Source organism: Sceloporus undulatus, chromosome 1 (genome assembly GCF_019175285.1).
Source record: "Sceloporus undulatus isolate JIND9_A2432 ecotype Alabama chromosome 1, SceUnd_v1.1, whole genome shotgun sequence".
Classification (NCBI taxonomy): domain Eukaryota; kingdom Metazoa; phylum Chordata; class Lepidosauria; order Squamata; family Phrynosomatidae; genus Sceloporus; species Sceloporus undulatus.
The window spans coordinates 256,897,339-256,914,524 of NC_056522.1; the positions used below are offsets into that span (position 1 = coordinate 256,897,339).

At 41.7% G+C, this 17,186-nt stretch overlaps 1 protein-coding gene across 3 annotated transcripts in view; it reads left to right on the forward strand.

Annotated features, from left to right (window-relative positions):
• COL18A1 (collagen type XVIII alpha 1 chain) overlaps positions 1–17,186 on the forward strand; it is a 219,862-nt gene that overhangs the window by 166,181 nt on the left and 36,495 nt on the right. For all 3 annotated transcript variants that reach the window (XM_042443985.1, XM_042443972.1, XM_042443978.1), the window contains 10 exons: positions 2,385–2,600; positions 4,149–4,175; positions 7,564–7,626; positions 7,787–7,873; positions 8,581–8,634; positions 8,808–8,966; positions 12,027–12,089; positions 12,254–12,298; positions 16,156–16,287; positions 17,080–17,151. In XM_042443985.1, the coding sequence (XP_042299919.1) occupies positions 2,385–2,600; positions 4,149–4,175; positions 7,564–7,626; positions 7,787–7,873; positions 8,581–8,634; positions 8,808–8,966; positions 12,027–12,089; positions 12,254–12,298; positions 16,156–16,287; positions 17,080–17,151 (918 nt within the window). The remainder of the gene's footprint in view (positions 1–2,384; positions 2,601–4,148; positions 4,176–7,563; positions 7,627–7,786; positions 7,874–8,580; positions 8,635–8,807; positions 8,967–12,026; positions 12,090–12,253; positions 12,299–16,155; positions 16,288–17,079; positions 17,152–17,186) is intronic.

The following is a 17,186-nucleotide window of genomic DNA, read 5'->3' on the forward strand; positions in this document are numbered from 1 at the left end:
TCATCTTTGCAGTTTGGGACTTAATCTGTGCACAATTCATACAAGGTTGCTTTGCGTAGGAAACAGCATTTTCTGCATGGGAAATAATATTTCAATCCAGAAACATTAATTCCTGTGCAGAAAATGTTATGTTCTGTACAAAATTTGCACATGGTTAATTTGCATAGAAAACATCATTTTCTGTGAGGAAATTAATGTTCCCTATACAGAAAATCCTGCTTTCTATGTAAAATAATGTTCAAATTTTGCACAGAATAAGTCCCGAATTGCAGATAGCCCTCAAAAACTGCAGCCAAATTGCTCAGTGGCTAAAATTCTTTGCTGTTGTGAGAGTGGGAGTGGGGTATGGAGAACCAGATGTGGGGGAATAAAATCGAGTGGCCTGGAATAGGGCATAGTTGTGTGGAGCTCTGAACAGGAGCACAACACATGGCAACATTTCCACTGTATATTTCTAATTCTTTGTAAACTAGAAATTCATCAAGTGAATCATCTCCAAGATGTAGTATAAGTCTGCAGCATAACTGTTGTAGTTATCCTAACCAGAGAAAAAAATGAAAATCAAAGGCGGGATACAGACCGCCCAAAAAGGCTAAGTGTCCATCGTGTAAAAATGACGGTGCCCGTGTGTACAGGGCGCAGCTATTTTGACACCCCCGTCACGTGCTAGGGGTGAGGCCAGTATGGGTGGTGCACCCTCAGCCAACCCCTAGCACGTGACGGGGGAGCACTTTAGGCCTGTCTGGAGAAAGCCAAAGTTATGCTGAGAAGCATGCTTCTTAGCGTGATTGGTATGTCTAGAGACTATTGCTATGCCTCATCTCTAGCCACCATATGGTGTCAAATCAGTAACTAGTCTTACTGTGTATGGGAACAAAGTGGTGGTTTCTAATCTGATAACGTTAAAGAGTATTGAGATTGGACTGCTGGTGCACAGCCATACCCCAGCATTGCTGCCAATACCATGACTGCAGCCTAAGCTATTAACATTCAAAGACAATGTTGTTCACCTCCATATCCTAATGATATATGGTTAGAAAGTGGAGAGTTCCAAGTGTGGCATTGACGCCTTTCTTCAAGGCAGCAGATCAACATTGTGGCCCTGTAACTGAAAACACGAGTCAGATACTTCCATCCAGTTTCCTGTATTTGTTGTTCTATTTTGATTTTCTTTTAAATATATATTTTATTTTTATTGCCTTTATTATCTCTTCTTTTTTTAAAAAAAATGCTCAGATTTTAGATATACAGTCCGCCCTTGGCTTATGCAGGGGATCTGTTACCCCCTCCCCCCCGGCGTAAGCCAAATACCGTGCATGCTCAAGCCTCATTCAAGTGAATGGGGCTAGTGCATGCGGCAGTGCAGGCATGCCACAGGCACACGCCCCATTCATCCGTGCTGCTTTCAGCATATGCTGAAAGCCACATATAGCGCACCAGTGTATGACGCAGGCACACTGTAGATGCATATCTTACAATTGAGCACACTTTAGATTGTTTGTAAAAGACATTATGAGGGAGACAATAGTAGTTGTTGAGCTGCAGTTTATTCATGACCAAGGTATTTAACCCAAGCTTTTAGGAAACTAAGCGCCTGAATTAGAATAGAGAAGCAACCTAGAGTTACTCCAAACCCAACATGAAGGCTGGAATATGACCTTTGTCTTGGCTCTTCCTTTGTTCCCCAAGGATTTTCCCTCCCTTGGTATTAGAACTGGATGGGAGGAGATTAAGAAGCACTTGATTCCTTTTGTTCCTTCTTCTTAGTCCTTACCTGTAGCTATGAAGTAGATAGAATGAAGGCCTGAGTTGATTCTCCTCTCAGTCCAAGATGGTGGATAGAAGGGACAGGGAAGCAATGTCCAGATTGTAGGAAGCATTTCAATGCAGATAGAAATTTATGTGTTGGAATAAGGAAGAATTAAAATGTACATATAATTAATTATCTGCTGATACATAATGGATGAAAGCAGGAAGGTCCACCTAGCAATGAGAGCCAATAAAGGGAATTAGTGGATCATTTAGTCTCTGAATATAAGACATTAATGAGAGCCAGCATGGAGGAGTGGTTTGAGTGTTGGGCTACGAGACCCAGAATCCTCTAGAGACCCAGAGTCATCCCCTTTCAGCCATGGAGACCCACTGGGTGATCTTGGGTGAGTCACACTCTTTCAGCCTCAGAGAAAGGCAAAGACAAACTCCCTCTGAACAAATCTTGCAAAAACAAACAGACCTGATAGGTTTGCCTTAGGGTTGTCAAGAGATGGAAATAACTTGAAAGCATATAACAACAATGTAGAACCTGTCTACCTCCATCCTCAAAGACCACAAGAAGAAATGTTGCCTGGCTTGTTTCCATTTAATATGTTCTTCCATACCTCTAGGGAAATGCAGGTTTTGGATATCCAGGCTCAAAAGGACAGAAAGGCGAACCTGGTGCTCAAGGACCCCCTGGCCCTGCTGGTCCCTCAGGCCCTCCTGGGACCATCGTGCAGCGCCCTGATGGCTCTGTGGTAGAGCAAGTTGCTGGGCAACCAGGAGCCATGGGCCCAACAGGACCACCTGGCAAGGATGGCATACCTGGAAAAGATGGAGAACCTGTGAGTAAACCTTTCAGACAGAGGCTGGTTTCAACTGGTGGGCTGTGTTAGAAAGTAAAATGCATGTGGTGATTGAGAAGGCTTGCCTCTTGAGGCTAAGGAGCTTATTGCTACTGTCCACTAGAGTGAGAGGAAGAGAGATGAGAGTACATTCCCAGTGCCCAGGTAGGTCTGCACAAGTTACATTCTTCAAGCTCTCCATGTAGTCTACCAGGCCTTTTAGATGTCTGGTGGGGTGAGGGTGTCTTGGTGTTGATTATGTTTATCCACCTCTTGAAAAGGAGCACCATTTCTATATGATTAGAAACAAGTGTACAAAGCACTTCTGCTCTTGAAATAATGTCTAATGCAATGAGTCAGCTTCAAAAAGAGCATCTGGAGCTCTGGGTGTGCAGGTGAGACCACTGTGCTAGAGACTGAACTTATAACCAGTATCAAAAAATGTAAATAATTTTCACCTGTGAAATTCCTGCTCATAGTATAATACCTCTTCAGTCTTTTACCCACAATCATTTGAGTCTTCACATAATTTCTTCCCCTTCTGCCACTTTCTGCTTGTTTCCTGTATATCTTGTTCCTGTAGCTTTCTCTGTAAAATGCATTTCTGTGCATTTTGCTTGCTTCATTTGGTCTGTGTGCTTGCTGTTCAGTAAAATCTGTGTGTGTGTGTGTGCGTGTGTGCGCGCACACACACACACACACACACACACACACACACACACACACACACACACTCACACACACATATATGCAGGTTGAGCATCCCTAATCCAGAAATCTGAAAACCTGAAAAAATGGAGACTTTTTGCTGCCAGACACCTGCTTTTACTTTTGAGGCAGCAGCTGCTGCACTTCTGCTCATTTGTGGCTCAGATCTTCAGTATCAGTCCAGACTGGTATCTTATATACAACACAAGTGGTGACGAATTAACGAGACACAAGGCTGGAGGGAGATGGGAAAATCTGTGAAATAGCAAGAGGGATGGATTTGCGCTAAGCAGTACACTTGAAATCCTACCATTTCATAGATGCTCAGTCCCTTCAGCCATGTTCCTCTCCAGCCTCCTTTATGTCTCTTGTGTCTTTCTTCAGTCTTGCAAATACAATACATACTGTACTACCTGTGTTATGTGTTATTTGTTATGTATATGCAAATACAGGTATTCCAAAATACAAAATACAAAACACTTCTGGTCTCAAGCATTTCAGATAAGGAGTTTTGTGTCTGTGTGTGTGTGTGTGTGTGTGTGTGTGTAGAGAAAACCAGTCCTAAATCTTCTTGCTTTTCTCTCCTTCCCATCCTTTCATGTATCTGAACCATTTTCAGCATGGAGAGTATTAAACCTAAACCTGTGTTTGAGCAAGTAGAACTGAGGGTTTGTGATTAAGTTGCTTTCCCTTACACCTGTTTTAGTAACTTAGTAACAGTCCAAAGGCACCAAGGGATGTGGACTTGGAAAGTAAGGATGGCTTGAAATAATAGTACTGGATTTCAAAAGTGTGTGCAAATCAGGCTTCTACTAATTTTCTACATTTTGTTCTTATTAGGGAGATCCTGGAGAAGATGGCAAACCAGTAAGTTCTTCTTTGTATCTCACCTTTTTAAAGACTAAATATTTCATGTTTAATGGGTATCACTGCATAGACCTGTATTGGACTGCCAGTACTTTCCCCCAGAATCTTCATTTCTCTTTTTTCTCATGTTGTGTGATGCTGCCCTACTTTTGGAAAAGAGAAAATATCTCAGGTGCAATCCTATGCATGTTTACTGAAAACTAAGTCCCAGTATGTTCAATGGGTCTTACTCACCAGTATGTGAGTTTAGGTTTACACCCTAAAATCACTCTGTGTGCATGTCTCTGTGTGTGCATGTACATGTGCATGTATGAGAAATTTTAAAATGTTTTGTCTTTAAGTGTTTTTCTCTACTACTAGACCAGATTTTTGTATTCTTTAAGATGAAAAAAAAATGCAAACCTGAATTCATCTACTGAAAATTGTAATTTTTAAGCCCTTCAGTTATATGTGTAGTCTATCCTTTATCTTTGTGGAGTTATTTCAATCTTACTAAACAAATCACCGTTCCCAAATGATTCATAATTTCCGAAATAGCCCAAAAACAATGAAACAAGCTTGGACATACCAAAATAAGAAGAATCTTTAGAAATATATTGTATTTATAAAATATATTTAAGTACACCGTTTTGTACAAGTGTATTAGGAAATGTTTCTATTGGATTATGCCTCTCTAAGGAAAGTCTTCATGGGTATTTTCTCTCTGTTGATGTGCAATAAACATAGTCTAAATATTGTAATACAGTAAGTAATATTCGTGATGTATGCACTATAAAACAGTGCTTCCCAGACTGCTGATGTGCGCAACTGGCAGTTATTTCCCCTCAAATGTGCTAGGGACTTGAACTGGTCTAAGGGTCCATCACTTTGAGTAGCACTGCTGTTGAACATCTCAGTGGGAGCTTAATAATAATAATAATAATAATAATAATAATAATAATAATAATACATTGTATTTGTATTTCCCGCCTCTCCCTGCGGATTGAGGTGGGATTACAGCAAAGAATAAAAACCATAATACAATACAAATACAATATTATCTAAAAATACAGTCAATAAAACAACAACAATATTACTACCAATCACTAAAAAGGCTAAATCGTCGTCAATTTTCTGTACTATCAAGTCAGAGTGGGAATGTTCCATAAAATCAGCTATAAAAGGTCAGGTGGATAGCCCCGCCGGAAGAGATCCGTCTTAAGTGCCTTATTAAACGCTTCTAAGGTGGTAATGAGATGGATCTCTTCCGGCAAGTTGTTCCATAATTTAGGGGCTGCGGCTGTAAACGCTTTATGGGAAGTTGTAGTATTAGATACAGATTCTGTTCTTTCTGATCTTGGACAAATAAACTTGATGGGAAACCAGAATACTACTCTGGGTAATACTGCTCTTAGGAGCACAATCATCTTGATGCAGCTTTTATTTGCCTTCTATACTAAGTATGTATGCTGGTGCTATTTTTGTGTCTGTGTGTAAACGAAATATTATAGGTCCTTCATAGAATCATAGAATCGTAGAGTTGGAAGAGACCACTAGGGCCATCCAGTCCAACCCCCTGCCATGCAGGAAATCCAAATCAAAGCATCCCTGACAGATGGCCATCCAGCCTCTGTTTAAAGACCTCCAAGGAAGGAGACTCTATCACCTTCCGAGGAAGTGCATTCCACTGTCGAACAGCCCTTACTGTCAGGAAGTTCCTCCTAATGTTGAGGTGGAATCTCTTTTCCTGTAGCTTGCATCCATTGTTCCGGGTTCTGTTCTCTGGAGCAACAGAAAACAAGCTTGCTCCCTCCTCAACATGACAGCCTTTCAAATATTTAAACAGGGCTATCATATCACCTCTTAACCTTCTTTTCTCCAAGCTAAACATCCCCAGCTCCCTAAGTCGTTCCTCATAGGGCATGGTTTCCAGACCTTTCACGATTTTAGTTGCCCTCCTTTGGACACGTTCCAGTTTCTCAATGTCCTTTTTGAATTGTGGTGCCCAGAACTGGACACAATATTCCAAGTGGGGCCTGACCAAAGCAGAATATAGTGGCACTATTACTTCTCTTGATCTAGACACTATACTTCTATTGATGCAGCCTAAAATAGCATTGACCTTTTTAGCTGCCGCATCACACTGTTGACTCATGTTCAACTTGTGGTCTACTTGGATTCCTAGATCCCTTTCACACATAGTTTCATTCAGCCAGGTGTCTCCAATCCTATATTTGTGCATTTTATTTTTCTGCCCTAAGTGCAATACCTTACATTTCTCCGTGTTGAATTTCATTTTGTTAGCTTTGGCCCAGTTTTCTAGTCTGTTCAGGTCATTTTGAATGTTGATCCTGTCCTCTGGAGTATTAGCTATTCCTCCTAATTTGGTGTCATCTACAAATTTGATAAGTATGCTCCCAATTCTGTCATCCAGGTCATTGATAAAGATGTTGAATAGCACTGGGCCCAGGACAGAGCCCTGTGGGACCCCACTGGTCACTTCTCTCCAGGATGAAAAGGAGCCATTGTTGAGCACCCTTTGGGTTCAGCCGGTCAACCAGTTACAAATCCATGTAACAGTTACCTTGTCTAGTCTACATTTTACAAGCTTGTTTGCAAGAATGTCATGGGAAACCTTGCCAAAGGCCTTACTGAAATCAAGATATACTATATCCACAGCATTCCCTTCATCTACCAAGCTGGTAATTTTATCAAAGAAAGAGATTAGATTTGTCTGGCATGACATGTTTCTCTGAAACCCATGTTGACTTTTTGTGATTATGGAATTGCCATCTAGATGTTCACAAACTCTTTGTTTAATGATCTATCTGCTCTAGAATCTTTCCTGGTATTGATGTCAGACTAACTGGACGATAATTGTTGGGATCCTCTTTTTTCCCCTTTTTGAAGATGGGGACAACGTTTGCCCTCCTCCAGTCTGCTGGAATTTCTCCTGTTTTCCAGGAGTTTTCAAATATGATTGCCAATGGCTCCAATATTACATTTGCCAGTTCTTTTAATACCCTTGGATGGAGTTCATCTGGTCCTGGACTTAAATATATCTAGATTAACAAGGTGTTCCTCTTCTATCTCTTTACTTATTCTGTACTGAAATTCCCCTATTCTTTCCTCTGTTCCATTATCCTCAGGTTGAGCACCCTTTGCCTTTTTTGAGAAGACTGAGGCAAAGAAGGTATTGAGTAATTCCGCCTTTTCTCTGTCCCCTGTTAAAATTTTGCCATCTTCTCCATGCAGTGGCCCTACCATTTCCTTCTTCTTCTTTTTGCTGCGGACATATCCAAAAAAGCCCTTTTTCTTGTTCTTAACCTCTCAAGCAAGTCTGAGTTCATTCTGTGCTTTAGCTTTTCTGACTTTACAATATTGATCATGTTACTTATTTCCCTCACAGGGTGATGTTGGTCCCCAAGGATTCCCTGGGACCCCGGGTGAACCTGGCCAGAAAGGTGAAAAGGTATGAGTTGTGGGGTCACATGGACATAACTTGATTTGTTCTCATTGAATGCTCAAATGTGGTGGACATCAGCACTTTCTGAGCAACACTGAATCTGTGGCTGCTTTTTGGGTGTTTGTGGCCAATGTTCTCAGTTCCATCACTTGCTCTCTACATCTAGGGTGATTCGATCATTGGCGCAAGAGGTCCTCCTGGACCACCAGGACCACCTGGGCAGCCTGGATTCGGTTCTAAATTGGATAAGTTGGTAAGTTCAATGTAGTCTCAATAAAAGCATGGGAAGGTGTGTGTTTTTGTAAACTGCTTAGAGAGTGCTAGTTCACTGATAAGCTGTATAGGAATGTTCTTGCTATTCCTATTGCTATTTGTGTTGTCACAAGACAGTGTTGTCACTCTGCTCTGGGTGACTGTTAGGAAATGCTGAAATATTATACCACCAGTGCAACTAATTTTACCTTTCTATAGGGACAAAATTATCTCCTTTTCCCAACACCAAGTCTTTCAATATTTATTTGTTGAATCTGTTCTTTTTTATTATTTTTTTTTATTTTTAGTTACCAAATAAAACTCTTTTCATTCATCCAGGACTTCAAGATTTTGATTTCTGTCCTGTTTTATTTCCATCCTGCTTTATTATCTGCTATCTTCTTACATGTCTTCACTATTTTTTTTGTGTGTTTTAAGCCAAAAAATTGCAGAATAAGTGTTGAAATAAATAAATACTGAACAATTTGGGGGGGGGGGGGAGGAGGTGTGCTCTCCCCATCTTATTAGCATGGCCTGTGCAGCACCTATGTCTCTCTCATTTGGGGTAGCCCTGAGTGCTTAGAGTTGTGGATCTTTCTTATCCCAAGGAAGCCAAACTTGGTCAGACTTGGTTGAGACGCACTTTTTTGTCCTACCTGTATTTGGTCTTGATAACACTGAGCACTTTTATATCCTTTTCTTCCCCAGACATTTATAGATATGGAAGGCTCTGGCTTTGGAGGTGATTTGGAAAATGTACGAGTAAGTATATAAGCCATATGGGTGTTGCTTTCACTGGGCTTCTCCTTGGGAATGCATAGTGCTGTGTGCCCACTAAGTAGCTCTTGTCAGTTCAGTTGGGTCTGTGGGGGGCTCCATTGGGTGATGTATTCACGCTTAGAAATAAGTCACATGTCCTGTTTGCTATGTTTTAGGGCCCTAGAGGACCACCTGGTCCACCAGGACCACCTGGGGTGCCTGGCTTGCCAGGACAGCCTGGACGATTTGGGACAAATGGGACAGACCTTCCAGGACCACCTGGGCTACCTGGAGTGCCAGGCAGAGATGGTAGCCCAGGACTTCCAGGGCCTGCTGTAAGTAAAATGGAGGTACTTGTGTTAATGGGAACTGACAGAAACTAAGAATCTTGACTCCAAAAGCTGCTCATTTCCTTCCACTATCATCTTGCAGATTCAGAATTTACTTCAAGTACAGTTTCACATATTGCTTTATTGACTGTTGTGGGGTTGCTGGAGTTTGACCATTAAAGATCCTGTCTTGTTGCCCTGCTCCCTTAAAGGTATTGTACAAGATAGGTTATCTGTGTTGCGTTCATGCAGTCTTCCCCAACCTGATGTCCTCCAGAGGTATTGGATTATTAATTTGGACAAACCACCAGATACTTATGCTGGCTGTGGGATTCTGGGAGATAGAAACCAACACTTATGGGGGACACCATGTTGAGGAAGGCTGTATTAGCAGCATTTCCAAAGAATATTTGGAATGTGGCTTTTCCTGACTGATAGAAGGAAACAATTGAATATTCTAGGAGGATAAAGCCTAGGAGTTGATAATAACAAATAGAGAAGTGCCCTTATGCATATGGATATGTGTGTTCTCATACACCTATGCATGCACAGAGTTTCCTTGCCTCTCCTCTTTGATCTTGAGTTATTTCTCGCTCTCTAATTTTGACTAATTACCCCTGCAAAAGCTGAGCCTGATGCTATGAAAAAACGGCTATCATGCTATATTAACATATGAGATGTAGTTCTACTCAAACAAAAATTAAGTAAAGTGCTTTTTTTTAAACTCAGGGCTAGGAAATCCTTTTCAATCAAGGACTGAATTCTCCTAGGAGGAATCTTTCAAAAACCAGAGCATACCACAAAATATTCTCCCTTAAGAATCATAACCACCCCACAACCTTCCTCCCTTTTTCATACACATTCATTCTCACTCCCCCATTCCCTTACCTCCTTCTGTACTTAGCCACATTCCTCTGTTGTCATTTCCTTTCTTGCCCACCAATTTAGCCATTTATAAAAAGCTTTCATTGGTGCCAATGGGAATTGTTTAAAAGTCCAATCATATCAGGGTGAGGGCATTAGCATCGTGGTGCATTTCCCCCTTTTAAACCTTTTCCTTAAGTACTACCCTGTGGAAATCCTTTCCTCTCCATGGACATTGTGCTTTTAAAACTCTCCTACTGGCACCAAGCATTTTTCAAAAGCCTAGTTAATGAATGCAAACTATTTTGCTGGCAATTGCAAAAAGACTTCTTAGGCCCCATTCAGACTGGCATCAAAAATCTGGAAGGAACTGGGCTGATTCGGATGCCCCTCCCCCGAATCTCTCCGTTAGCAAGTGCCCACTACAAAAAGAGGGGCATTTTAAATCGAATGCATTCTGTGCCTGCTGTGAAGGCGCCTGCTGTCAATCAAGCGATCGTCATGGTGACGTTTTTGCAGGGGCATCGGAGGTGTCCTCCCCCTCCTTTTTTTAAAGAGCCATGCACAAAATGCCCCAAGTGTCAATTTTTTTTAAACCTCTTTTTTGTGTGTTGCGTGTATATGTGGGCATTTGGGTCAGTTCTGTCCCGTCCCCATTTTCAATCCCATGCAAGCTAATGCATCCCCCACTCCTTGCCCCCCAGAATAATAATAATAATAATAATAATAATAATAATAATAAATTCCTCACCTCAGAAATGCCAGTAAAGGATGCAATTGCCATGCATTCCTTTCTCTCTCTCTCTCTCTCTCTCTCTCTCTCTCTCTCTCTTTTTTTTTTTTTTTGCTTTTAAAAGCAATTCAGGGCTGCCTCTGATTCAGTAGCAAAAGCATGTATCATTATCTAATTGACAAGAGCAAAAATGTAACATTCCGATTGTAAAAGTCTAGCCCTTTGCAACATTTGTAACATTCCCCTTTGCTTGAAGCGAGCAGAGAAACCCCTTGCACAAGCTGCTAGCCCTGCTCTATCTGCCTCAAGGAAAAAAATCATGCGCATATTTGGTCAAAAATAATTTTAAAAAAATATGAAAAGGGGGAGGTGCCTGATGTGAGCTCCGTTCGTACCCTGCCTTTGACCTGACCTGACCTGACCCTTTTCCTCCTGCTAAGGAGCTTTGCCATTGCCTTCCACTGAGGCTGAGAGAGTGTGACCTGTTCAGTTCCAACTAAAGTAGACCCAGGGAATCAATTGGGAATAAAATGGAAATGCAGCGCAGGCATTCCTGTAGCATCCTCATATAACACAAATAATAAGAATAATAATAATCCAGGAGCAAGAGGAAAGTAGAACAAGCAAGCACCCAAAAAATAATGCGCATAAGTTGTCAAAAGAGGCTGATTTCCCTACATGCCCCAGCTTGGACCCACAGCCCTACTTCCCTGGGCAATCCTCCTTCCTTCCAACCCTCTCCTCCCTTTGAGCTTTCTCCACCACCCCCACCTCCCTCTGACAATAATCCAGGTGCAAGAGGGAATGAAAGTAGAACAAGCAGCCTGATTTCCCTACATGCCCCAGCGCAGCCCCACAACCCAATTAACCCTGGAAATCCTCCTCCTCCTCCCTCCTTCAGACCCTCTCCTTCCTTGGGGATGCCCCCAGCTCCTTCATCCTCCTCCTCCTCCTGCTCCATTTTAGGATCCCCTCCATGGCTCCCTTCCTCCCACGGCCCCTTTCTCCTCCTCTTCCTCCTCCTCCTTCATCACTTTCTCCACCCCCACCTCTCTCTGACAGATTTCTGCAGCCCAAAAGTCACCCCTGATTTCCCCCTTTCTCCTCTCACCCCTTGCATCCAGCGATTCCCCTTTTTTCGGCTCTTTCCTCCTCCTCCCCCTCCCTTCTAATGATGGGAGGGAATGCTCTGATCTCTGCCCGCCCCCTGACCCTAATCCCTCCCTAATTTGCCTCGAACATGATCGAGGGCAAGTTCATATTTCGCGGAACCGGGTCTTTGGAGAAAAGACGGATTTTAGCCCGAATCTGGATACCCCGGGGTAAGGGGCATTTCCTTGTGCAAGCCTCAACATGGATTGTGACAGAATCGGGCCCAATATGAACTTCACGTGCAAGAATCGCTTTCAAAACCGATGTAAAAGGTAATGTGAATGGCCTCTTAGCTTTCCTTTTCTGATGTTTTCCAGGGCCCTCTTGGTCCTCCAGGAAGGGATGGGATATCTGGACAGCCAGGATTGAAAGGAGAAAAGGTAAGTATCTCTCTTTTGTGCAAGTTCCTTTTGCTAAATTACGGCAGTGAACTCATAGGGAAACCATGAGATAGTAGCCTGCCTCTGACCAGTTTTGACCTTGTGAAAAATTATGGCAGCATCAAAACCCCAAACCCCTAATTTCCCTTCTTTGCTGTTTCCAGGGTGAACCAGGTGAATTAGGCCTCCCAGGAGCCCCGGGACCTAAGGTAACATAGTTCACTTTCTACAGAAATTATTATAGTAACATTGTCTCTTTTTGACTTGGCAACAATATTCAATGTGAGACTTTTTACTCTGCAGTTAACCTTTAGCCATTCTACAGTTTATTTTTAATTAATTTCTTTCTGCAGAGCACTTCTGTATGATAACTATAAACTATTTTCTTTTGAAATTCATTTCATATATTGCAGAGGGTCACTGAAGCCCATTTCAATCTACTGAATGGCGCGTGTGCACTGCACCACCATGAGCATGACCCCCATTCTGTTGAATAGGGCTTGAGTTTATGCAGTATTTGCCTTATGCAGGGGGGTGGGGCCTGAAATGGATCCACACATAAGGCAAGGCTCCACTGTAGTACAGTTAGCATTTCAACCCTATGGAGATGTACTGTGACACTGTAACAAAAGCTGCAGCTTTCAGTGTTTTGTGTTTTATTTGTGTTTGTATAACATCTTATGACATTCAGAAGAACACATGCAGTCTGAAAGTGGGGACAGGTGAGGCTGCCCAGGATTTTGCCCCCCTCCCAAATTTCCCTCCTGTGTTTCCCCAGTTCCTTCAGTTCCTGATCTTGAGATATTCACTGAACATGGGATAAGTAGGTTTCCATATATAGTATTGTGAATGTGAGTAAAGAGCACCACATGATCCAAGTCCCCAACTGTGTGGGCCATCTCATCATGTTCAGCTTTTGGATTCCTGCAAAGCACTCTAAATGGAACTACTTTTGCAAAGTATTTGGAAACTTCATTTGGTTTACAAAACTTCAGCCAAGGTCTTAATTGGGGCTGGCTATGGGGAGCATACAACTCCCTTGTTGCAACAGCTCCACTTACTGCTGGTCCATTTCTGGGCACAATTTAAAGGGCTAGCCATGATCTTTAATGCCCTATATGGCTCAGGTCAAGGTCCAAACTTGATCATATTTTGAGATCTTCTGAGAAGATCCTTCACTCTATCACACCACCATCACAAGTGAAACATATGGTGAAACATAGGAGAGGGCCTTCTCATTGGCTGCCCCCAGGCTCTAGAACTCCCTTCCCAGACAGGTTAGACTGGTACCTTCTTTATTTTCCACAAGAAGGTGAAGACCTTCTTCATCCAGAGTTGTTGAGGCTTTTTGTTTTTGTTTTTGGAGGGAAACAGACCTTCTACAATGTGATGGATTTTTTTGTGTTTATAATGGTTTATATTTTTAGTTGATTTTAAGTTTAATTGCTTCTCAACTTTTGTATACTGTGCATGTTTGTTCTGTGCTTGCTTTTAACTTTTGTAAAGTGCCTTGAGTCACAGACTGGGGAAAAGATGGGCTATAAATAAATGTAGTGACAACAAGAGCAGCAACTTACTCATACAGACCTCACCATTCCATGTGGCAAGATCAAGGAATGAAGGAATAGGAGCAGACCTACACAGGGACTGTGCTAGTGTGGACAATATGCTTGGCCTTTCAGGTTTTGTGTCTGTAATGGACCCCAGAGCTTACATGTGCAGAAGGATTAGGTGGCAAAGACCTACAATGGTAGAGGGGAGTGCATTGCTTAAAATTGTCTGGTGGGACAGGATATCATTTGGAAGCTCCTTGCAAGTTAAAAGCAATAAAGAAAACCTATACATCAATATACTGGTAACTCCCATAATCTCTCAATGTTGCCTATTCTGGTTGGAGCTGTAATACCGCAACATTGTAAGAATAATATTCACATCTCTGCTAAAATCTTAACAGTACAAAGAGACAGAAAAGAGAGACTACTGGAGCCCTGGTGGTGCAGTGGTTAAATGCCTGTACTGCAGCCATTCACTCGAAACCACAAGGTTGCAAGTTCAAGACCAGCAAAAGGGCCCAAGCTCGACTCAGGCTTGCATCCTTCCGAGGTCGCTAAAATGAGTACCTAGACTGTTGGGGGCAAATTAGCTTACTTGCTAATTATCTTATTTGCTGTTCACCGCTATGATCTTTGGAATAGCGGTATATAAATAAAACAAATTATTATTATTATTACTGTGGGTTTCCACCACAGAACTTTAGGATTTTCCTTCTTTTCCTGCTTCTCAGCCTTCCTGTCTTCATTCACTTTTTCCATCTAACCAGAACACTCTGCTTCCTATTCCTCCTGATGTGTTAGAGCTACTTTCTTATTACTACTCTGCCCCATTTAGGGGAAATCTAAGAACTGAGGTAAAAGTCTCCACACTTGTTTTTGTGTGTGTAAAACAGTTTACTTGTACTAGGTGGAGTATTCTTTATCTGAAATGCTTGTGACTAGAAGTGTTCCATATTTTGGTTTTTTTGTTTTTGTTTTTGAAGTACCCGTACCTGCATATATATAATGAGGCTGGAAGAAAACTGAGGATCTCTGAAATGGTAGGAAGCATGGATTCTGGCCATTTCATTGATCCAGGTTGTCTCTTTCTGGCCTTGCAAGTACAGTACAGGTATGTACTAAGCTTCTTGTGTTGTAGCTCAAAAAATTGTATTTTGGCATACTTCAGATTTCAAAATTCCAGATCAGGGATACTCAACCTATATGTATATAGAGGCAGAAGTGCAGTGGGCCCTGGCATATAGAATGGCTTGTGGAATTACTGTGGTGGTCTAGAGCAGGGCTAGGGAATCTAAAACCTCCCAAATGTGGTTGGAATTCAGCTCCCATTAGCCCTAGCCAGCACAGCTAATAGTCAGGAATGATGGAAGTTGTAATTTAACATATGAGAGACAACAGGTTCTCCATCCCTGGCCTAGAGAAGCATTCACCAGATCCTGCATCTTTCATTACTTCTTGGAGTTCTGAATATTTTGAAAGTATTTTTGTTGGATGAATACTATAATATTATTATATGAATAATAATAATTCTCCATTTTACGAGTTGAATATAAAGATTCCAATATATCTATTTTATTACCTTGGCATTCCTCTATAAGAATTTGGGGGGGGGGGGGAAATACATATTTATAAAAACATTATTGTTGTTGAATTTATGGTGTATATGTACACATTTTAAATGAAAATGACTTTTGTTATTGATGTCTGAGAAGCTAATCTGGCAATTAGATGAAAGCAGTTTGGATTTTCTGCAAGTGTAACTTTCTCTCTTTAGTTAACACATTCTGTGAATGAAGCACAAATAATCTTGACATTAACATCTGTTCTTAGCTGTCTGTACTTAATCATTCTTTTACTGCACATCCCTTCTAGTTTTGCTTGTGAAAGATGGTTATTTGTCCAAAGTTTAGCACCTGGGCCACACAAATCCACTGGCAGGAAACAGGGCAAAGATGAGTGCACTGATTATATGTACACTGAATGAGATGCTTAGTTGTGTACACTAAGCAGTCTGCAGTGTGACAACTACAAAACTCAAGATTAGCAGCCTGGGTTATTGCCCAGTTTTGAGCAACTTTGTATGCTTATTCCGTTTTGTTGTGCATTCTTCTCTATAAAGCATCACACATGCAGCCAGTTTGAGCCTCAGACTATAGCATGCAGATCAGCAGCACATGCCATCCTTAAATGTGTTCAGATAGGTTTAATGCATGGGATGAGTTTTGTTTTCTCAAGACTACATGAAATTTTGTATTGCTAAGACTTCATTGCTTAGCTTCTTGTATCTGTGTGTGTGTGTGGAGTGGTGGTGGTGGTGGTAAAATACATGCATTTATGATATGCTTATATATTCACCATACTCAAGCTGGCACTCTTTGTGGATAGAAGACAGGGGTCTTGCAGTCTTGCATTTCTTTGAGCTTGCTTTTGAAATCCTTGGATTTGACTCAGCTATTCTTTATTCACCTGTTACATTCTGTGCTTTAGTCATACTCTTTCTCATTTACTTTCAGGGAAGTAAAGGGGATGCAGGGCTACCAGGAGCACCTGGTGAAACTGGCTTGGCAGGTCTTCCTGGGCCAATGGGTCCCCGTGGACAGCCTGGTCCCCCTGGCCTGCCTGGTCCAGGCTTTGTGGCTGGATTTGTAAGTACAAGAGAGATATCTTGCTTGATATGTCATAGTAGGACCTACACCGAGATGTGTAAGATGTTGATAAAATTATCAGTTCAATGTTGTTGATTATGGTGGTGGTGGTGCCATGGTGTGGTGCTTTACACAAACAAAAGTTTACAATCTAAAATTAAACATAGAGTGAGGCAACAAGAAGAGAAGAGAAGAGAGAAACAAGAAGAAAATCACTATCTGTTCTTCTGCTTGCTGGAGCTTAGTGTTTAACTAGGGAATGAGACCCAAGGGGCTAGCTAAAGGCTTCCCAGAGAAAAGGAATTATCAAGCAAGTGAGAGACATTCTGGGAAGGTGATTCCAGGCTTAAAGGGGCATAAAAGAAGAAAGAGAAAGAGGGAGAACTTTATTTGTTGGAGGACGGACATACTACATATTTCTTCCTTCCCAACTCTCCCTTCCCTGCTTCTCAGCTCTTAAGTTCTTGGTTAGTAAATTAATATTAGACCACACATTCTCATTTGGGTGGTACTCAATGACTTAGGTTTAATTAAATTAGGATGTAAACATTGAGAAGGGGAAGAGACAGTGAAGGGCAATGAGGAAGCAAATGGTTCTATGGTACATTTTTAGCCGATGAAGCGTGATTTAGCAAGGCAGGAACTGTGTGCCCAAATTGGACCACTGCATTTTTAAAAAAAACATTTAAAGCATTTGCAAGCCATAGTTCACCACTCACAAAGAGGCATACAAAGAAAATTTTTAAAAGAAGTACATCCGTTGACTAACATGTGCCATCTGCTATTACTTAGGATGATATGGAAGGCTCAGGGCTGCCACTTGTTTCTCCTGTCCCTGGAGCACGTGGACCAGAAGGGCCACAGGTATATTCCTCATTCCTTTGTTTCACTTTTTCTTT